This window comes from Puntigrus tetrazona, unplaced genomic scaffold, assembly GCF_018831695.1.
Source record: "Puntigrus tetrazona isolate hp1 unplaced genomic scaffold, ASM1883169v1 S000000846, whole genome shotgun sequence".
In the NCBI taxonomy this organism is placed as follows: Eukaryota; Metazoa; Chordata; class Actinopteri; order Cypriniformes; family Cyprinidae; genus Puntigrus; species Puntigrus tetrazona.
In genome coordinates this window covers 996,219-1,020,000 of record NW_025048446.1, presented here as the reverse complement: position 1 = coordinate 1,020,000, position 23,782 = coordinate 996,219, and the positions used below count along the sequence as shown (strand labels likewise).

Below are 23,782 nucleotides of genomic sequence, written 5' to 3'. Positions count from 1 at the left end.
TTTACTTTTAAATTCTTGCATAAAACATTTAAAATCTCCTGACGTATTCATACCCATTTCTATATACCAAATATGAGAGATTTATAATTTTTTGATAGTGTAAAAAAAAAAAAAAAAAAAAAACAGCTTTAATGATTGTATAAAACATTTAAAATATATATATGCAGATTTATCTGTATCTATACAGAGATAAAGATATAGAAATAGTGATTTATTAGCTCTCTATTACTAATCTTCCAGTCCTACACAATAACACTGAAATAATATATGTAAATAAAATTCCTATACCCGAATAATTGAGTTCATCTCAGGAGGAAAGATACCTGTTTTATTAGCTCTCTCAATAATCTTCCAGGACCTACACAATGCTGAACGTGTGACACACACACACACACATCACAGGAGGAGTGACATTTCTCTCTCAGGTAAAACCTGCACAGCATAAAAACACACACACACACACACACACACACAACAACAACAACAACAACAACAACAACAACAAAGCCCTCTTCAGTCCATAAAAGCAAACTATGACCCAAACCAAGGGCACATTTATGTCACTGATGAGGATGAGGGTCATTACAGAGAGCGTGTCATAAATAAATCACACAGTCTGACCTCTTGAGACAGGTAAGGCAACACCTGAGCACAGATTCCATTCAATCTCTTCACGATCTCCGCCTGCGGACGGAACACAAGCACATCTCAGGGGTTTACTTCCATTAATAAGGTAGCTGGGGATGCGCTTACGGGCTGCTGATGTTGCACAAAAGCACATGAACAACACAGTCAGTCATGATAATGTATGCTGACCGCCCGCGTCTGACGAGAGACGCGACTGAATCTGGGGCGCTGCATGCGTTCAAAGCATACAAGTAAGCCTGTGGTTTAAAGGAAACTGCAGATTTTGCACAAACACGGGTTTACATGTCCTCCTGCCATATTTATTTATGACTTTTTTTCCCCCTGTGTTTTAAAAATATAATAATACATGAACTTTCCCCCACGCTTCCAGCCAGATTTGTGCTGATTCTGACACAATATTCAGATTCTCACCTGTTTGTGCATCTCGATGTTGAGTCCGTACGACATCTCGTAATACTGCAGACAGAGAAACACAAGATCAAACATTCAGCTTTGCCATCTCAGGGAAAATAAATAAGTGAATAAATAAACTCAGCTGCAAAACTGTAGTATTTCACAATATTTTTACAATATATTTGACAGCTTCACATATAAAGATTGACATGTAAGAAGAGACATGTCTCAAAGATTATCTTTATTTGACAAACTAAAGCAATAAAAAGCTGAAATGAAGCTTAAACAACAAAACGGACACGGGATGAAAAAAGTTAGCTAAACAAAATTACAAATACTGCCTAAGTTGAAGCACTAAAATGAACCGAAAAAAAATCAATAAATATTCTTAAATGTGATTAAAATACATTATAAGTATACTACAAATGCTTTCATTTTTATGTACTTCATAAAACGCCTTGCAATTGCACTTTTAGATACTAAACCGGTATACTTAAAGTCTGCTAAATGGACTAAATATGTGGATAATGCACTATAATTCGGTATTATTCAAGGATTATACAATTCTCATCAATTTTTCCTCTTAATATTAGTAATAAGTAGTATGCCAAATAAAGTTTAAATATAATTTTTATATCAGTAACCTTCAAGTCTGTCAGTAAAGGTTAATATATCAATAATTATAAATAATAATAATAATAATAATAATAATAATAAGTGTATTTTAAATACAGCACTTTTTACTAAGGGAATTAAACAAACTTAAAACTGAAAAAAATATATTACTATTATTACTTTTAAAAATATATATATTTAAAAAAAGCACACAAAATGATTTTAAAAAACCCAGAAAATATTATTTGATATTTAAAATAATGAACTAAATAATAAATTATATAATATATTAAAATTCTAATATTACATCACTGATACTAAAACGTCGCTGGCACTCTTTAAGCAAAAAGAGGTGGAGGAGTAGATATCAATTTAACTGTGGTTTGGGCTCATGGTTAGGAGCTCTGCTTTGGGCTAAACTCTCTGCAGTCCTGCTCAGACACATTCAGATCGATCCGACAAACAAGACGTCAATACTCCTGTGCACACTTACGACCCATCACACAACCGATCAATGACTTACTGCAGACACCCACAGGCTTCCAGACAAAAATCAGAAAACAACGTTCAATAACAAATAACCACAATAGATTTATAGAAGATCTAAAGCCAAAACAAACCCAAGAACTAAACCATAAAATAACTGCCAGGTTGTATTTCATGCTTCTGACATTTCTTCTCAGAATTTTTGAAGTTTAATTCTCTTCTCGGTAACAGCTTCCAAACGCTCTGTGAACGAGGTCTGATCAAATATTTGAAACTCACCATTATGTAATGACGCTGCATTTCAGATTTCTCGCTCGCCAGTTTATCACATTCCAACTTCAGACTGAAACACAGCAAGAGAAAAATACAAGACTGCATGAGATGTACTGTTCGCTCTCTATAAATGTGTTTATATGTTACAAAGTACATGACGCATCTTTAAGTGAGAGATGTTCTCATGGTATGAATTCCTGTGTGTGACAGCTTCAATATTTACATTGCACCCTGACACACACACACACACACACACACACACACACACACACACACACACACACACACACACACACACTTCATTGAGGCTGTCAGATGCACTTCACCTCACTTTCTCTCTCTCTTTTACTCTAGAAGTGTGAAAAAAAAAAAAAAAAAAAAAAAAAAGAATTCTGCAACATTCAATCACCATGACAACCAGTTTCCTGTCTGGAAGGCCTTGCGGTCTTGTGATTGGCTGGCCGAGTGTTGTAAAAAAATTTTATAAATAAAACTATTTATAAAATAAAATCTCCATCACATAAAACTTTTAGTAACACTTTACAATAAGGTGTCATTTGTTAACATCAAATCATGTATTAACTGACCAGATTTGTTTTGTAATATTTTTGCTCACCAATGATGAATTTGTCAGATCTAAACACAGTAAACCACTTATGAATGATAACAATGTGAAGAAACCGTTTTATTTTTGAATATTCTCCAGTCTTCAGTGTCACATGATCCTCCAGAAATCATTCTAATATGCAGATTTACTGCTCAATAAACATTTTCATATCATTATTAATGTAGATATTACATATTTCTTCATATTTTTGTGAATATGGTGAGATATATTAATAAAATTCAGGACTCCTTGAGTAGAAAGTTCAAAAGAACAATCTTTTTGGTGCGTTTAAGATATCCTTGCTGAATAGCATTAAAAGTTAATACAAAAAAAACAAAACGGTAGAGTATTTCAAATGTTTATGCATTTAAAAATGATATTCATTCTCTGCCGGGAAACCTTTTTATGGCCAAATTTTGTATAAAAGTGTACAAATGCTCTCTACAGGAGAAGATCCCTCCCCCAACACCACCTGCCACCGACTAATAGCCAGTAGTAAATCACTCTTTACGGCTGTGATGTAAACTAAAGCTGACTGACTGGTTAAAATAAATGAGTCGTGTTTGAATCGGTCCATCCCCGCGTCCTAGCATCAACACAGGAGAGAAAATTGCATTTGTCAGACCATTTTATGAGGTCTTTAATCACTAAAGCAATAATAATAACCACATTATGTGATCACAAGCAGCTCCACAGAATAATCACTCCTTCATTAGCATTACTCGTGGAAATACTCGGGATGTGGAGCTGTTTTTTTTACATGCACCAGAGCTACTGATGCTGAGAGTGAATCTTCGGCGGAGCCTAAACGAATCCGAAGCGCCGCGGCGACGACAGATCTGAAAGATTTCAACACGTTCTGCTGTTTATCCTTCTCCATCTCCCTCTTCCTTCCTCCGTCCGTGGTTTCTGTGATGTGTGATGGCCGGATGGCCTCCGCGATCGCTCTTATCTCGGGTGCTGACAGATGATGACAGGAAGCTCTTCCGGGAGGGGCTGCGTTCGCGCCGTTTGAGCGTCCCGGAGAGGAATTCACGCTGGCAGGGTGTTTTTAGGGTGTAGAGTGAAAGTGAGGAGGAGAGAAACTGCCTGTGCTTCTCAGAGGCCCGTTAAATAACGCTTAAACCGATTTTGTGCGTGTGAATGCTTTTAGGCTGCATTTATTAGATCGAAAAAGTCACACGATCCTTCAGAAATCATCCTAATCTTCAAGAAATATTTCTGGTAACACTTTATAATAAGGTTTATTAGCTAGCATTAGTTAACAACAGAATAAGCAATACTACCACAGCATTTATTGATCTCAAGTTAAAGCGAATTTCAGCATTTACTAATGCTTTTCCTAAAATAAATAATTTGCTGCTTATTAAAAGTTAGTAGTTGTTAAATTTAGGTACTGGGTAGAATTAGAGATGTAGAACAAGGCTTTAATATGGGCTCAATTAGCACTAATAAATGGCTAATATTCTAGTAATATGAATGCTAATAAGCAACTAATAAGTGCAAACAGTAAATAAAGCAATTAGAAACTAACACGACTAACAACGAATGATTGTATTGTTATGAACTAATGTTAACAAAGATGAATAAATAATAATAAATGCATTGCTCAGAGTTCATTAATGTTAGTTAATACATTAATGTTAACACATTTCTATTACTATTAATAATGTGGAAAACGGTTTCATTTTTTGTCAAAATTGAACATTTTCCAGGAATCTTTTATGAATATCAAACATTTTACACAGTATTTATTACACAGTATTATTCATTATTATGATTTCATGATCAGATTCTTACCAATTCAATGCATCCTTCCTGAATAAACACTTTTTACTAATTCTATTGGTGAGTGTCGTGTAGAAGTGCTTGTTGTACCTGTGATATTGTGCCTGCAGGAACTGAAACTCATCTTTGATGCGATCACAAGAGTCAGACGTGGTGAATTTGAGCGGCTGTGTCGATTGAGACGAAGCCTGAAAACCAAAGACAACAGAAGAGAGATTTGATTCGCCGTCACCTCTAAAAGTTCAACCTAGAACAACCTAGGAAGAAGCAGGTTAGCGCACCGAAATATATTCAATTGCTAGGACTCTCTCTTTGTGGTTATCAAGCCGCTTTTAGTCCTAAAATAAAGCGACTCAATATCTGAACTCTGACCAGAGTAGAAAAGCTAACCTCAGCCCTGATAAGGATCCTTTTGATCAGAGCTATGACAGCGACATTTCATTACTGCAAACAGGCTCAGACAGTTCCTCTGAACGCCGTGACAGAGCCGGCGATTGAGGTGAGCCTCTGAGGTCGGGCTCAAATTAAGGCTTCGTGCAAACAGAAAAGAAGGGCGGTTGGCTTTTGACCTCCGACCTGCTTTACCAGGGGTCACTGGCTTGTGAACGTTAAGACCGGACGAGAAAGAAAACATTAGAAAGAGAGAAACAGGATATGCAACTGTGTTCAGTGTGCTTCACGGGAAAACAGCCGTTTTAAAGTAAACAGATATGCATAGACACGGCTGGATAAACGTGCGTGTGTGTGTGTGTGTGTGTGTGTGTGTGTGTGGCCCCAGGAGGAACGCAGCAAAACATCTCAGCAGGGAACGCTTGCTTTACACAAACACACAATACTCCACAGAATCATGTGTCTTGTGAAACTGTTCTTCTTCAACGCTTCACTCATGTTACTATACAAAAAAGAAGAGAGGATATGATAAAAAACACTATTTTCAATTACAAAGCTAATTAATAACAAGCATCATCTTCTTTACTAAATCGCATAATATTACTATTAATATTGTACGGAAAAACATTGTATTTCATATAATAATGATGACTTTTATTATGTAAAAAAATAAGATTATAACGAAATAAATCTGACCCTGGTTACTTAAATGAAAGTCTAAACACAAACTCTAAAGCGAAACATTTTACATTTAAATGGGAAAATGCACATGGAAAATTGCTTTGGATAAAATTAATGTTAATGTTACATTTAAAAGCGTAAACATGCCTAAATATTATAGAGCTCTGTAAACGTAACATGCAATAAGCCCCACTTCTCTTCTCTCCTGTCCTACCTTTCCTATTTGATTTCTATTGAAATGAATGTATTTATTTTATTTATTTCATTCGAAATGTTGAACCCCCAGCGTATAATATAACAAAAGTTAATATTATTGCTATTATTATTCTTTTTTTATTAAACTGTATTAAATATGAATATATTATTAAAGTGTATACTCGGTGCCTTGCTGCAGAACTGAATAAATATGCATGTTTATCATTTTACAATATCTTCGTAAGCAGAACTATCCGTTTGATGAAAACGCATTCAAAAGGTCTTAAAAGTTTCTCCTCCCTCACATATCATCTCTCCAGAAGATGATAGCGTCTCCAGGGGCAGGAGAGATGTGTGTTTGGGTAAATCCCTCTAGTCTCTTCCTGCTATTAGAAATCAATTAGAGGAGGAGAACCAGCAGCATCACCTGTGACCGTTTCCCCTCCTCCAGCATCCCCCTCAGTATCACCGCGCTTTATTGGCATGACATTAGTGACACTAAACCCCGGTCAGAAGACCACACGCTTCACGACAGAAGGTCGTCATCATCATCCTGCGCGTACTTCAAGACTCGTTGTCTTCTGCTGTGTTCTACACAACACGTTTTTACACTAAATAGCACAGAATAATTCAAATAAGAATAACGAGACGCTTTATTTCGTTTTCACAATCCCTTGCTTCCTTCTGCTTGAAGAAAATCTGCCGCTAGTGTGCACCGTGCACAAGATCCGAGACTTCTTGCAGACTAAACAACAATAATGCTGACTAGGAGACTTGGTTTTACCCAAGCAAGCCTCACTTTTGTTGTACTCGTTCAGCAAATTAAACACACATGATGCAGCAGCTTATAACGATCTGCTTCAGACAATACACACCTATATATACACCTAAGGTGGTATAAAATACTAATGGTAGTAAAATATGGCATCATTTTGATTTTGGGGTGAACTGTTCCTTTAAACAGATAAAAATAAAATTAAAACCTCTAGGCTGAAACTGAAAATAATAATAATGATAATAGAATCAAAACATAGCACTGGAATATAAGAAAAGAAGTAAATCAAATCTTTTTTTTTCTCCTCTGGCGGCTGGCGGGGCTAAAGGCTCTGCTGTTGCCCCCTTTGTGATGCTAATGAGGGACTTTGGCCTGAGTGACCCAGACATCTGCTGCACACACACACACACACACACACACTTACAGCCCTCAGGCTCTTATCTGCTTTTTTTGTCTCCGAAATTGTGGCTGGTGTGTGTGCGTGCGTGTGTGTGTGTGTTGTAGGACAGGAAGTGAGATGTTTGGGGGGAGCTGAGCGCCACAGACAAAACCAGTCTCACAATTACACTCAATCTCCTGTGTGCAAGCATATAAATATATATATATAAATATGTGTGTGTTTTCGCAGTATGACTGATCTTTCAGTGGTTCACAAACACATTAGCAGCGGCGGCGGCGGCGGGGTGTGGTGGTGGCAGTTGCACACACACACAGTTAACAGCAGAAAGTGTGTGTGTGATTATTTCAGAGAATATGAAAGTGTGTGTGTGTGTGCGCGCCAGAGGGATTAACCTCTCTCTCTGTTGGGGGTGTTGTAGTGAGAGGGGGGTCTTGTTAATTCAGTTGTCCTTAATAATGTCTACCAGACCCCTGTCCACCCTCACAACACAATACACACATAATGAACCCAGACTGCTGTGCCTGTGTGTGTGTGTGTATGTGTGTGTGTGTGTGTGTGCGCGTGTTTGTCTAAAGGAGTCTCATACTAATAGATTCAATTTGAAAAGAAAGTTTAGATGTTGCTTTGTGTACAAAAACAAAATGTCACAGCATTGCCAATACAGGGTGAAATGTTTTAAATGTATCTATTTTTTATTAAATTGTAAAAATGGTAAATAAATAAAATGTTCCAGAAAGAATCATATATTATTTTTATTTTAAATATGAATGATTAATAAATTTATGTATTTAAAATTATGTAATTATGCAATATTGTATTGCTTTCTATTTGTTTTTAATAAGCGAATTATCTAAAATTAAATGATGTAACTACAATATTTAATAAAATTAAAATAATACAATTCTAAAATTATCATATATATATATATATATATATATATATATATATATATATATATATATTATATCTTAATTGAAATATTAGAATTATAAAAAAAGTTTATTAGCAATAAAAAAATATTTTTAAGCTACGATTGCAATAATTAGGACCGCTAAAGAGCAACTCTCTATTCTGAAGTGAAATGTAACAATCACGCTGCGAAATCGTAACACGAGTTGAGAAAAGAATCAATGCCATCTCTTACGGCTCATTTATAACATCACAGGAACAAGCTGAAAGACGAATCGCTCGCATCCAGTTTCCCAGAAGCTGACGACCGACCTACAATCAGCGCTTCGGAGAATCTGAATGAATCATCACACTAAGAATGACGGATATTCGAACAACCATGTGACGTTATATAGGTTCTTCGGATACTTCTGAAGCTCTCGATGATTCGTTACGGGTTCTTCTCTTGATTTCCGGCACGTAGATTAATTTCTAAAGTGCTACAAAAGCAGTACAAAAGGTTCGTTGTGAACGTTAAGATGGTTCTAAAAGGTTCTTTATGGCACCAAAAATCTGCGTAAAATTCAAACTCTTAACACTAAGCACTTCACTTTAGCACAGGGCTAATTTGAACCACCATTTTGTAGATACTATGAAAAAGACGGCTGCTGAATTCAGAGAAATGGAGTCTGGTTTTGTCCATCATCTCCACCGAGTTGAAGAGTTCAGAAGGAGAGAGGATGAGGATGGTCAACGCAATCTGATGAAGAGCTGCTTATGGTCACCAAACCCATCTGAAGCAGTAATCCCTACCCATAATCCACTGGGTCTAACCGATGACCACAAACAAGCCGAAAAGGACCAACAATTGGATTATGAGTAATAGTTTCGTGAACACGCCATGTTTTTCGTTCTCATAACTAGTGCTAACCGTGAGCTGCTGTTTGCAGAAAAATATCCCGTGAAGGATTTATCCCACGAGTTATTAAATCTATCGACCAAAAGTCTGTTTTTAAGTAACTTTAGAGGTTCGATAAGTCAAACTGATCCCGAAGATGCGGAATTCCAGAGAACACAGTAAATCTTTGAGGCTGGGATTAAACGGAGCAGTCGGCTAGAACTTCTAATCCAAGATTTGGGATCCCGCGGTTAATCTCCGGCGGATTCCCACTGAAATCTCAGAGGTTTAAAATCAAAGTTTGGTCAGTGTGCTTAAGAATTCATCAGCGGCGGTAAGACGTGTCGAATTACCGGCTGTAACGTGCTCGTTTTTCACTGCTGAGGTACTAATCTGTTGTTTTAAGACGCTAGAGCCTCTGCAACAACGACAAAAACCTATGCTAAAGAAATATTACTGTCATGCTTTCATCTTAACAAGATTAAACCAAGCTTGTCTCCGAAGTAAATAAACTGAAATTACAAAAAAAAAAAGAATATATTTATTATATATGAATATTGCATGTAGATTGTGATGCTTTACCATATTTATGTATGCTTCATTATATATAATCATAATATATATATATATATATATATATATATATATATATATATATATATAATAATTTAAATATGTTAATAGTGTATGTTAATTGTAACATTCTATATAATATGTAGAGTTTGAAATATACAAATTTAAATTTATATAATATAGTATTTATTTGTATAGCATATATACAAAATCAACAAATTGCAAAAATGGTTGTACATTTTTAATTAAAAAATATATTCTTTTGAATAAATAAAACAGATAAGGCAAATAATTAATAATACAATGGGATCTTATTTAATGGCATTCTTGTTTGATTTTATTGGGACTAGTTTCAAATGACGAAAGAAAAATGATTAAAATGTAAAATTTCAGGCCAAGGTTTTGAGAAGTTCCTCAACACGAATCCCAAGCTAGCCGAAGCCCGAAAGGTTCCCCCGAATCTCTCCGGATAGCAAAAAGGCCTCAATTAAAAGAAACCCCCCAAATCCACCCACTCGTGAGGTTTTCATTTAGCGTTCGCATGTTTGTGCGTTCACATAGGTCTGTGTGCACGGGGGGAAAGGCAATTAGGCTTGAGTGCAAACAAAATAATGACTGGGGACTCATTAACACGGGCTGCCCACTGTGTGCACGGGAACAATTCATGGAAACGACACAATTATGCCTCTACAGGGAGCGAACCAGGCAACTGGTGTGCAAACAAACATCTCTGACTCTACCTGAACCAGAAACACTCACTTAGACGTGCTACCTGCGGACCTGACATCCCAATCACCAAGACCAAATCTCTGAAATAAAGCTGCCGGGGAACAAGAAATAAACGCAGTAAGAGGAAAATGCAATGAAATGGCAAAGCAAAATTAATTAACATACAAACAGCGTCTTCTAATGCGTCTCTGAGGTCGACTTTGATGCAAATGTAGATGCAAAACCTTGCAAAAATTTACATATGCGCCTGGAATTAATAACACCACACCACATAAATATTAGTAAAGCGATGCCCTCTGAAGCTCATTCAAATAACGCTTCATGCATGTCTTTCAGTATTAGTGTTCATGCATTTTTAACAAAAAACACAAACACACATGCAAACACAATTATCATCATTAACACTCACACAAAAATCACGTTATTATTGGTTATTTGACATGATGACTCATGAAGACCACTTAAAAAAAAAAATATTGGACCAGTAATAATGGCAATACCACCATACAAATGATCATTTTATGCCACTTAGTCATTAGCATATTCAAAATAGCATGTTAAAATATTTTAAAAATACAACAAAAGGATGAATTTCCTATATGAAAGGTAAGGTGCATCTGATACCTTCACTGTAGCATGCTACTGGAAAGTTCATTTTTGTAATGGGATATATCCGAAAACAATGGTTTCCAGTGCCATCGCACGTGTTTTAGGGTAGTTTTTCACACCGTACCCTTTCCGGATACCTGGCACTGCCACTCTGCTTGGTATTTTGAGGGCTCACATCCACAAATGAATAAAGATGTATTAAAAAAAGGGCTACTTTTGCGTTGGCATTATCCGTAAAATACATCAAGCGATACGACGTCCACAACACCTGCTCTGTGACAATCAGGAGAACGCTTACCGAGTGCCTGGCTTGTGGAAACATCATATCAGCCTGTTTTTGTGCTTTATTCTCTCTCTGAAGATGAAACGAGAAGGCTTTGGATGGGTGTCCTCTTTGTTCGGCCTCGATTTGGTCTAAACCGATGAGTTTGAAGGCTATAGTCTGCTCTCCTGAACAGATTTCCTGGCCGCGATCTCCAGTTTCCCTGGATTTTTGTTCGGCTTTGCAAACCTACATCGACTTCAGACGGCTCTGCTTTTGGAATAACGAAAAGAGCAGGCTAGCTCTGCTACGGTATGCGACATTGCGGTTTCACCGGAGAAAAACGAATCTTCTGTCGAAACAGGCCGATTAATCCACAGCCGGGCTGATCATACTTGTCCAATTTCCAAACGCAAGCTACGCGGCTAAAGCTAATAGATAAGTTTGCGACGCAGGGGATTTGCAAAACGCGCGTCAAAACGGGGGGGAAATCGTCTAAATGCGGCCGTGTGTTCGCTAGCCTTGCGTCTGTCTGGTTAAAGGCGGTGAAAGAGCAGCCTGGGCTTGGAAAATCATGCCTCTTCCGCCGCTTCAGGACTCGTATGGACGCTCTCATGTGATGCAAGACGCCAAATTACGGATTCTACTACGGGAAAGGATTTCCTCATGAATATTAATTACGCCGTGCGCGCGTTGCCTGGCAACCTTCCGGGAGCGCATGTTTACGTCACCTAATTAATATTCAATCGGTTGTCTGCCTCGCTCGTGCGTCTCCGATAATCTGTTTTTTTTTTTAATTTGCGAAACATTTTTGGCTTCATTTATTTTTTTATTTTATTTTGCACTTCGTTAGTGACTGAAACACATATTTTCGTATATTGTTGATACCTACTTAACATGCCAAAATTAATTTATTTTAGAGTAAATGTGTAGGTAATGGCATACTAGTATTAATATTATTACCATTTATTTTAGGAAGGTGTAATTAGGGAAATCTACCAGTTTGTATTTATCAATGACCTTTTTATATATCTACAGCCAAGTAATTCTGATAAAACCCGTTATTGTTGAAAGGTAGAAATAATTAGATGCGTTTGCCTTGCGGCCAATAAGACCGGCGTACCGAGCGAACGCCACGTTGCGTCATTAATATTCATGAGACAACCCTTTATCGTAGTAGGATTCGTACCTTGGTACATGCGGGATTTAAGGTGGCGCTCAGGAGGCCCATTTTAAGATGTCAAATGGATGAAATGACAGTGGCCGGAAGTGTGTTCTCTCGGTGGAAGGTGTTGGAATCGCGCTGCTTTTGTTCCTGCTAAGCGTACAGCGACTCCAACCTGCAATAACAGCAACTGCACCCATGGGAGCGTTTCTAAAGTATTGAACATTTTATTTATTTATGCCTCCAGTGGAGGAGATATTACAGTTGTACGTTAAAGACGACATCCTTGGAATAATATAATGTAATACATTTTTAAAAATAGCTAAAAAGATTTAGATATTTACCCTATATACAATTTCTCTGTGGCCCTTTCTGAAGAAAAAAAGAAAAACATTCGGCAACCCATTTAAAATAAAGTGCATGAGAAATTCTATTACTTTCATTCTATATGACTTAACATTCTAAATCGGTAACACTTCAGCACTTCAGGGACCGCAAAGAACACAAGCTACAAGACCATCAGCAAGTATAGGAACAAATTTATTTAAATTTAAAACAGATACTTTATAATTTTTGTTTTTGTTTTTTTTTTTTTAGAAGGCGGTTATGAAAATCATTTCCATGTTTGAATGAGGTTCAGGCAACAGTGGTTGAAATGAAACGAATACAAATAAAAACAACGATAAAATATGGCGAGAATGTTGTAAAATAAATTTCCACTACGTCTCCTCGTCTCGAGGATTTCAATGTTTGTCTGAGCCCACAACTCCCACCTGGACAAAGAACACATGCTTTAATAATTACAATTCCTTTAAAAAAAAAAAAAAAAAAAAAAAAAGAGAAAAACAGCAGTTTATCTTCTAACTTAAATACAAAGTAAATCCATTTACTCTCTTCTTTAGTGTTTTACTCATTTTTAAAAGGGGACCGCGTCTAATTTCACAGTCCGCATGTGATTTGGACAACAATTGGCACTTGTTATGAGTCAGTCTCAGAGAAGGGGATTGGCACGCACAATATTATACAACATTTACATTTGGTATAATTACAAAATAAAAGGGTACAAAGAAGCAGAGAAAGAATGAGAAAAAAAAAAAAAAAATGTACATGATCAAGTGGTCCTGGACAGAACAGCTTTCAGGCAATGCACTGCAACGAAAGTACATGGGGTGAAAAACAGAAAATCACATTTTAAAGACTCTTTCATCGGGTCAGGACGTCAGCCATTGGACCGCACAGATGCGCCAAAACCGTACCAGTAAACGTATCAATCGTCTCGCTCCGCAGTGGCCTGGCAAATCTGACTCCATGTCAATAAGCTTACGTCTCACCAAGAGAGTCTCACAAGTGCAAAGAGTCATCGAGCTGAATCGCAACCACCAGGAGAAATCAAACACAGAACTCGAAAAGGCGAGCGGCCTCATTTTACGCTCCCGGAGACTTCTTTTATGCGCGCTAGAGAAAGATAGGAACGCGTACGATTGATTTTTTTCCGAGTCGAAAGTGAACACGGTGACATTGGCAACATCCATAGCCAATCTTCTTTTTCTGCAATAATAACATCCGGTGTAATGGCACAGACATTTGAAGGAAACTCTAGCGCCCTCTTGAGTGCCGAAGATTATCAACAATGCTTTGGTCAAGCATTTATGCATTTAAATACGGTATTTTCTAGCCTAAATTGTAACTAAACCGTCACCCGGAACAGCCAAAGCCTTTATAACTGATATGTCTATTCACTTATCTGCTGCAAAACCGAAAACGGATGCCACGGGATAGGCGCTATTTTTAACGTACCACACGGCGGACCTTTTAGGAAGATCGTTTTGGCCTGAGAAAGGTTGGTTTTTGCCGTTCTCGTTGGCGAGATCTAACAAACGAACAAGGTTTGGCCTTCAAACCTCACCGACCGCGCCCCCACGGACTAAAAAGCGTGCTCGTCGCATGACCACCGATCCTAAAATGCCCGAAAAAACAAAAGAAGTCTCACGGTTCACAGAGGTAGAGGTTCTCGAGGGAACGTCGAATACGGGACTTCTGGGACTGGCACATTTATAGATATGCGTAGCTCGAATAGTCGGCCTGCAGCTGGAAGCATCTGCCTCGTGGCACGGAAAACAAAAAACAAAAAGTGCATTAATAAGAATTAAGCTGCGGCGAATAACGCTCCCCCCCTTCTGGTCTTACAATCGACGGCTTGATAAAACGAAGCAAGACGTTTTCATAGTGAGCAGACATCAACTCCACAGTCACCAAGTTTCACTCGAACGCTTCAGAGAGCGAGATGTACATCAAAAAGATGGCATTTCAGAAGATTTAGTGCTCGGTTGGCGTCATCGGTTTCTTCGAATACTTCGTTTACTAAATGGCGGGATTTTCCAAACCCCACTTAAACACTGAATGATAAGGGTTCGGTTTACAAATAACACGTCAGGTTTTACATCCACCGCGAAAGCGTTCGGGAGTTCGATGACCGCGGCGAGCGCCGAACCCCGACGCACGACGGCAAAAGTGATAAAATAACGATTAATGCGTGAGCGTTCGGCGGAAGGGGCGCATTTCTGACGCCGTTTCTCCCCGGGAACCGAATCACGCTCAGAGCCGTGAACGATCGTTTCTGGTTTTCATGTGGCGCGTTTTTCGTAGCCCTTGATGAAAATGAATGAAACATCACCTGTATAAAATATCGACTGCAAAAGAACCGTAGAACACTTTTTTTTTTCTCTCTATCTGTGCATCACGTACACAATGAAGGAAACGAGCTGTGAATCGATAAAGAAAAAAAAAATCGAAAGAAAAAGTCGCTACTCGTAAGCGTCGACCAAACAGATCTTCAATAACAGATAAAAAGCTGTCTATTTTCATATGGTACATTTCCTATGTTTGTTTTTAAGCACTTCACCTAAACGTCACTTGGAAATTTCAACAATAATTACAAAAAAAAAAAAAAAAAGTGAAAAGTGTGGTTAGGGAAAATATTTGTAGTACGATATATCGTGTGTTTGGGGGGAAAATTAAAATAGAGAAAGAGAAAAAAAAAAAAAAAGCTGATAATTTTATCCATAACGGAGGTTTATACAGCAGTACAGACACTAGTCTCCTATTTCTGTCTCATAACATGGGAGTGCTTCAAATAGGAAAGAGAAAACAATAGCATTCAAATTATCAACAACTTCAGATCTGGTCCATAAATTATATAAATAAAACGTCCTTTATTTAATTAATGTCTTTTTTACTTAAAAATCATATTTTTATTTTTTATGTTATATAACATTCACACCACGGAGGAGGCTGTATCCCTATCCGTCTCCGAAGTTTCCGATTTTTTTTTTTCCCTCCAAAGTCTGCTCTAGACTATTGCTCATCACGTCCGTCCTCCGCACGTTACCGTAAGCTACGCGTCTATCATTTGACGTATTCATAGTGACCAAAAAAGAAAAATCAAAACAAAGAATCACAGTATCAATAATATTGTAATTCATAAGAAAACCAACAGAACCGTACACAATTACGAAAAAGTGATTTTTTTTCTTTTTTTTGCCAAAGATAGTGTACCACAGACGTTTTGTACATAAGCAATAATGTGTATACGTATTTACAAATATAAATATACACAATCAATTAACTTCAGCGCATAAATGCTTTCCCGTCCCCCGCCGCCGACCCCGTCCTCCCCGCGACCCCACCGGAAATCGAGCGAAATTCTAGAAATCGTCGACCGAAAAAAAGTTACGTCGTGACAATTAAAAACGAACTGCGTAAACAAATAATGGATCGCGAGCACCCGTGCCGCTAGACAACGACGGCCTGGATCGTGAATTAATAAAGTATCTGTTCATGAGCGGAGAAAGATAAATCGCGCACTCTGAAACTATTTCTTTTAGATTGCGAAATTAAAACGAAAACCAGGAAGGAGGATAAAACGTAACCACGAAGGGGGGGGAAGCAATGCAATCATTTTCAACGTTAAATGTGGAAATCTGCAGAACAATACCTATCGGAAATGTGTAATCCTGTTTTGCGCACATTTAAAAATCCTTAACGTTGTCTCTTACCCATCAATAATTCGACTGCTGTTATAATTTACTTTATATTCGATAGCAGTAGAAGTAGCTATAGTTACTTATCATTAAAAAGTTTTTAAAATGATCATCTCAGCAATATACACAGATTTAATAAGTTTCATCTCTCCCTTGCGTGCTTTGTATCGTTTCGCTTATATAGGCATTCTTACACTATTTTCGTTCATTATCTGTTTTTTTTTTGTATTTTTTAGGATTTTTTTTGACGCCGTTTTTTTTTTTTTTTTTTTTTTTGCATTTGCATTTGCGATGCTCTCACGTGAAGTTTACATTCATCGATGCAAGTTGAAGACTAGCCTCGTCAAAAAGAGAATCATCTCCGCGAGTGAAAGGTTCTCCACACCATCAGTGGAACCCACTGGATTACAGAATCCGCCGGAATCTTCGGAATTCTAGAAGGATCCGTTTCGGAACTTCCGGCACCACAGCACTAGTCCATGTGTCCATGTACAAGTATGTAAATATATTGTGATTTTATTTTTATTTTTTTGTCTTTTTGCAGGGCTGCGAAAACCACGTTTTTCCGTTCATCCAGGCAGGATTCCCGAGAAACGCTCGGAGCAGATTAAGAGCGAGCGACAGTACGGGAAAGGGGAAGGAACGTCGCTTCCATTTTTTCAGGCCAGCGTATCGCAGATCGTTCTCGTCGTAGCTTCGCCGATCGGACATTCCCATGAACGCGAGTCTAACGCCCTTTGTCAAATCCGAGCCGCTTAACGTCGGTGGTCAAATTTGATAAAAGGGAAAGAGGCCTTTGACGAGAGCTGCTGGGGATGAGCGGACAGACTTTGGCAAACAAATAAAAAACAAAACTAACGACGAGCAGGACAGGCCCGTTACGATTCCGCTGGACAGAAAGAGAAAAACTCTGGAAGCCGGGAAAGAGAAATCAAAAGAACCATGTTTCTTATAGTGTACATGATGCGTGTGTGTGTGTGTGTGTGTGTGTGTGTGGGGTGTGTGGACATAGGTGTGCGCACGCTCTGTGGGTGCCTGTTCGATGCTGATTCATGTGTCGGGCTTGTCGCACGTCTCACACCAGGTTGTATTCCTTCAGGTTTAGCTGCAGGATGGTGTCTTTCACCGCCGCGAACACAAAGCGGATGTTCTCCGTGTCGGTGGCGCAGGTGAAATGCGAGTAGATGATCTTGTCACTGTCGGGGTTCAGATCCACAAACATCTTCAGGATGAACTCTCGTGCGGCCTGGGCGTCCCTTTGGGGCCCTACAAAAACAATGTGCAAATGGAGTTAAACTTTGGGAGAACTGAAACCATCCACCTCCAACATGAATCACATGTTGACCACAAAACCAGTCTCAAGTAGCACAGGTAGATTTTTTTAGCAACAGCCCATGCCCATTTTTTCTTTTATGCCATAATTCATTCAGATATTAGCTAAAGATCATGTTCCATGAAGATATTTTGTACATTTTCTACCATGAATATATCAAAATTGACTTTATGATTAGCAATATACATTTCTAAGGACTTTATCTTGACAAATTTAAAAGGAGATTTAATTAATATTTGATTTTTTGCACCCTCAGCCTCCAGATTTTTAAATAGTTCTATATAGTCCTATCTTAAAAATCAAACAAAAAAACAAAAAACATACATCAGCCAAAGCTTATTTACTCTGCTTTCACATGATGTATGAATCTCAACTTCATATCTCAACATTTTTTACACTTTATACTGTTTTTTTTGGTTCATGGTCACATAGAATTTGATTTGGAGCAAAAATACTTTAAAAAAATACATTAAAACTGTAATATGAAATACTCCAATTTAAAACAACTGTTTTCTATTTTAACTTATTTAAAAAAAATAATTAAATTAATTTATTTGAAACAAAAATCAATGTAATACATCTTTGCTGAATAAAAGCATTAATACACTACACAAAACAGCAATGTATAGATTATAAAATGTATTAACTAAAAGTTTCCATGACCTTTGACAATTCAGATTTTAAACATTTTTTCACTGCGGTTAAGCTCTATAACATGGAAAAACAATAACAAATAAAAAAATAAAAAGCCCAACATACCATCAAACTCTGGGAAGTAGTCAACCAGGTGGGAGTAGGAGATCTTCTCCTCCAGCAGGTCCTTTTTGTTGAGGAAGAGGATGACAGAAGAGTTTTGGAACCATGGATATGTGATTATCGTCCTGAACAGAGCCTTACTCTCCTCCATACGGTTCTGAACACAGACACAAAGAACGGATTGCCACATATCCCAAAATGCACAGTGAAACCACCAATAATAAAATATTTAAGAGCCTTGAATACAGAGATATCATTTATGAAAAGAAATGTTTACATTCAAGGAACAGCTATCTGTGTGCTGCTTGCTGCTGTTTTATACTGAATATGGCCTGCTATTCCTCAAAATTTAGCTTTATAAATGTTTTATTACATTTTTTATGTGCTTTTAATTTACAGATTTTCCTATGTACTTTTGTATGATTATCTTATAAATCCTCTTCATGTAAAGCACTTTCAGTGAATGGTGCACAGAAACAGTATGTGAAACACATCTGGACTTAATGAGTTTCTCACCTCGTTGTCCGATTCCACCAGAACCTGATCGTACTCGCTCAGAGCCACCAGGAACATGATGGACGTCACATTCTCAAAACAGTGGATCCACTTCCTGCGCTCTGACCTCTGACCCCCTACATCAACCATCCTGAAAGACAAAGAGAGCAGGCATTTGCATTATTGATTCGTTACTGAAATTATATGGATTAATAATTCATGCTTGTACTGTGCACAGTATGCAAATGCTCTGTATGCATGAAAAAAAAGACGTGTTTAAAAGCGCAGCACACGACCAAAATGTCCCATAATGCAAAGACCTTACAGTTTCTAATGTGCTGGATGCAGTGGAAGCAATACCAATCGCTCGAACTCCTATTGGACGAACTATTACATGCCGGTTAAAATTTCTTTAAAGCCTATCTGCATTAAAGCCATTTGAATTAATAGCTGAATATTAATGAGGACATTTAATTCTGAACAAAATCTGTCACATTATGCGTACAGTGTAGCATATATTGTATGTTATTAATTGTATGTTACATGTTAAATCCAGCCAGTCCAATAATCATCATGTCAATACTTTTTTTAATGTAATTTGACACAAATTAAAAAAATAAATAAAAAATCTTGAAAATGTGCATATTTGAAATCTTGGAAATGAACAAATTAGAAAAAGACATGATGCAGCAACATAGTATAGTACAGTTTACTAACCATTTCACGAAGCCCACTTTTTTACATATTACTTTCAAAACAGTAAGCAATATTGCATACAATGCAGTAGGCAAGCATTTAAATCTGAACCAATACCAGCTACTACTATGTTTTTTAATCATATTCGAACCAGAACATATTACATACTTTTTCGAACCTATTCGCAGCCCTAGATTTCAGAAACATGGTAAATGTGCGCTGACTTCTTCGGCGCCCCCTAGCGGAGTCAGAGCTCCGGTCCTGAGCCAGCAGTTCACAGAGGGGCCTTTGATAAATGAAGCCCTCTAGGATTGGCTGCCCAAAATAAAGCTCCTTCAGATAGAAGCGTCCTCATTTCCTTCAGCCAGGGGCTCGGTGACCTACTTCCGAACATACACACGCTCTTCAATGTAGGACGAGTCTCCACATTCACTCCGCACTTAGCGAACTTTGGCAGGAGGACAGACAGAGAGAGCGAGAGAGGCCGTGCGCGCTCACTTTCGCTCTTCCGGGAAGCTCGACGCGAGGTGCGTGAGGGTTTAAGACTGTTTTACAGAGATTAACGAACACGGAGCTGATGGTAATCATTTACAGAGTCAATACGGCAGAGGGGGCAGAAATAATCTCTTGCGTGTTTTCACGAATTTTCGTATCACGCAGACAGGAACGATTTAAAAACACAGCGTAAATCTCAGCATCTCTTCATAAGCACTCTTTAAATGCCTGGCATAAACATCCATGTGCGCAACTATATATATTTTATCATGAAACTTCAAACACTTTTTTTTGGGGTCTACACAGGCCACGCCCCTGATTAATCGATATTAATAATGTTTACATGTACAATTATTCATTCACCTTTTATCCAAAGTGACTTACAAAAGACAAAGTACTACGAATTAATCCATCCTAAGCAGCAAAGTGCTACCAATAAAATGCTTCAAACATATAGAAATTAGCAGCTTAAAGTCATAAAAAAATAAAATTAAAAACCACAGTTTTAAAGGAAATTATTAGGTTTAATCGAGCAAAGATGCATTAAACCGTCCAAGACTTCCAGTATTTATGTTACAAAAGAATTTTCAAAGAAATTCTGTTTTTTGAACATTCTATTCAAAGTATATTGTTGAATAAAACTTTCGTAGAGCAATTCTTTTCAACACTGATACTAATAAAAATGTTTCGTAAGTATCAAATATACATATTAGAATGATCACGAACTTAAGGTTGGAGTAATGATGATGAAAGTTAAGCTTTACTTTATTAAAATACAGGAAAAAAAACTATTTATAATGTATTTGTAATATTTTATATTACAGTTTTTATTGTGCTTTTTTGTACACAAACATTTTGGACATTTGTGTGCTTCAGCCCATGCTTCTCTCTGAAGGTAAAATGAGAGATTTGTGAGTTTCAGTAAATACAGAAGTGCAACTTAGATAACTTTGAATGATGTCGGGTGCGATGCGGGCTGTATCTTTGTAGGTCGCACACTAGAAAGTCGTCTTCGGCTCAGGAAAATATTAATAACTCTTCTCCATGGATGTATTCTCAATGCTAACCTACATTTGGTGCTAAGTTCCTAAATTTCAAACGAAAGCTGATGAATAATTGCTTCGCGTCCTCTACCTGAAAATGATGCTTTGAAGGTCGAATGGGTATTCGATAATCCCTGTGGTCGGGATTCGAACCCTCAGAACATCCTGCTGGGTCGGAAGGTAGGAGGGGTCGGCGATACGATCCAGATCAGATAGATAGCTGCAGAAAGAGAAGGAGAGAGCCATGAAAACATTGTTAACCCCTTTATATGACAAGCTGGTGGTCTGGTGAAGGACGTTTCCAGCAGAACCCTCGAGAGGCAGACGACGTCCCCGACCAGCAGATCTTAACAGGATGCTCATTATGCTGTCTTGTGAGACAATCTAAAAAAACACAATGGCTAAAAAGGGAAGACAAATGTTTCGCGCGTCTGGTCAAAGGTAGACTTATGTTCAGAATGTACACAGCGTGCAATCTAATATTTCTGAAAAACATATGAGGGAAATAGTATGGCGCATGTAGCGATGAATCACTTTATTGGCTTATTTGAGCAAAAGCTGACAGAAAAGGGGAAAAAAAAAAAAAAAATCTGTAAAAAAGTTTTAGTGCTGACAAATGAATAATTTCAACAAAAATAAACGTTTGAGTACATAATATGTATGTGTACTATATTTATTACAGATATGTAAATACATGTATTTTTATCCATTTATATAAAATGTTATATTATACAAATATATTTAATATATAATTTTTTTTGTCTTAAATACATGCATGTGTTTGTATTTATATATATACAGATTTATTATACACATAATTATAAACACATAACTTATTTTGAATGCGAATAATCGCTATTTAACGATATAAATAAAAAGTCTATAAAGCCAAGTCTGAATAAAGAATATTAAAATGTTTTAGAACAATTTATATTTAATTGCATTGTGATAATATTTCCATGCAATTAAACCTGATAAAAAAATATGTCGTATTACATGTCGTATTACATGTTTGTTAGTCATTTTTACTTTTTAGTGCACAAAAAAATTCTGAATTTAACAAGCAACATGCAGACTGGAAACAGAGTATGATTTTTAACAGCATGTAAATAAGTAGCCTGGCTACAGTGTTGTCACATGACCTCATTATGTTGCACGTTTAATTATGCAAAATACTTTACATTTAGAGGTGAGGCCGTATACATACCCGGCCTTCATTTTACCCATTAAACCAATTGTTTAACCAATTAAACGACAATATATATAGCAAAATATACATTTAAAGCAAATATACTTTTGTACAACATCAGATCTTCTCATGTGCATAGCTGACATTTTTCCCAATTATTTCCAACATTTTTAAAAAATTTTCACCGGTCCATATCAATACTTCTGCATTTGGTAACAAGACGCTTTTCATAGTTTGTCAACACCGCCTAAGCAGATTGATTATACATTTACAGAAATAAAGAGTCAAATGATTAAACAAACGATTGTGATTCTCATTTTATTAGCTGAATGTGTGTAAATCGGTTTCATTTATTGCCGTCGCCCAGATACTCCAGATGCACTGACGTGACCTGCTTTACCTTTGAAAACCAGCAGGGGGTGTGATTCACACGATGCCGATGACTCTTGAACAGACTCCAAGCTTCGTACATCTGTGTGTATTAATGTGGCGAAACACGCACTGCCTCTATCTTTTATTGGGCCAGTAAAAGAAATAGGACAAGACTGACTGCCGCCAAACTCTTCAATTAGATCAACAAAAACCCATTCAGAAAAAGGGCCACGAAACATTAAAACAGACATGGATTGATTTATACGCGCTGTAGAGGTTTTGAAAGAAATGATTCTTTTAAACAGAAACTGATTTTCCCCCTCCTTTTTCCAGATTTAATAACATCTTGGATATCGGATAACAACAAATGTAGTCGCCCCCTTCCGTTTCATACCGGCGTGACTTTTTAACTCTAAGAGAATTCCTTAAGAATTGTATTTGTCATTTATAACGAATAGGAGCACAAGCTTTTAAGCTCTAATCAGGACTCGAATACGTCATAAAAGCGGCCTATATGACTCAAGTGCTATATTGTAAATCTTCTGAAGTCACATGATGGCATTGTGCGAGTTATTCACTAAAAATTGTACTCGTTCAGAGTTCATGAGAAATGGTGATTGAGAAAAAATTCAGTATCACTTTCTATGCAACCTGTATTTATAATACAGTACAAGGGTATTCTTAACGCATTTTAATGAAACCTTATAATGTGTTATAACATCTCATGAATAATCAAAAGCACTTTTAAGAGATAATATTTACGCATTTGTGATAACTTAAAAGCATGGTTAGTTATAACACACAATAAGCACCATATTAAATCGGTTTTATTTATAATGACTATATCATATTTCGACATCGTTTTAGATCTGCACAGTACCTTTCAACATCTTGTGAGTGGTCAGGTGCTGTTTTAGTGTTATTTGAGTGATTCCTGCGAGGCTATTATACGTTTATTATACATTAGTAGACTTAGGTAGGTAGAATG

At 37.2% G+C, this 23,782-nt stretch overlaps 2 protein-coding genes across 4 annotated transcripts in view; both read right to left on the bottom strand.

Moving 5' to 3' along the window:
• The window catches only part of chico, a 14,732-nt gene extending 2,881 nt beyond the window's left edge, over nt 1–11,851 (bottom strand). For both annotated transcript variants that reach the window (XM_043233522.1, XM_043233523.1), the window contains exons 1-6: nt 11,247–11,851; nt 4,901–4,998; nt 2,422–2,485; nt 1,060–1,104; nt 612–684; nt 289–368 (exon numbers count right to left, since the gene is read on the bottom strand). In XM_043233522.1, the coding sequence (XP_043089457.1) occupies nt 289–368; nt 612–684; nt 1,060–1,104; nt 2,422–2,485; nt 4,901–4,998; nt 11,247–11,273 (387 nt within the window). In that variant the 5' untranslated portion in view covers nt 11,274–11,851. The remainder of the gene's footprint in view (nt 1–288; nt 369–611; nt 685–1,059; nt 1,105–2,421; nt 2,486–4,900; nt 4,999–11,246) is intronic.
• Nucleotides 11,852–12,579: 728 nt separating this feature from the next.
• Nucleotides 12,580–23,782, bottom strand: part of gna11b (guanine nucleotide binding protein (G protein), alpha 11b (Gq class)) — a 32,849-nt gene continuing 21,646 nt past the window's right edge. For both annotated transcript variants that reach the window (XM_043233517.1, XM_043233518.1), the window contains exons 4-7: nt 21,325–21,453; nt 19,021–19,150; nt 18,508–18,661; nt 12,580–17,681 (exon numbers count right to left, since the gene is read on the bottom strand). In XM_043233517.1, coding sequence (XP_043089452.1) covers nt 17,491–17,681; nt 18,508–18,661; nt 19,021–19,150; nt 21,325–21,453 — 604 coding nt within the window. In that variant the 3' untranslated portion in view covers nt 12,580–17,490. The remainder of the gene's footprint in view (nt 17,682–18,507; nt 18,662–19,020; nt 19,151–21,324; nt 21,454–23,782) is intronic.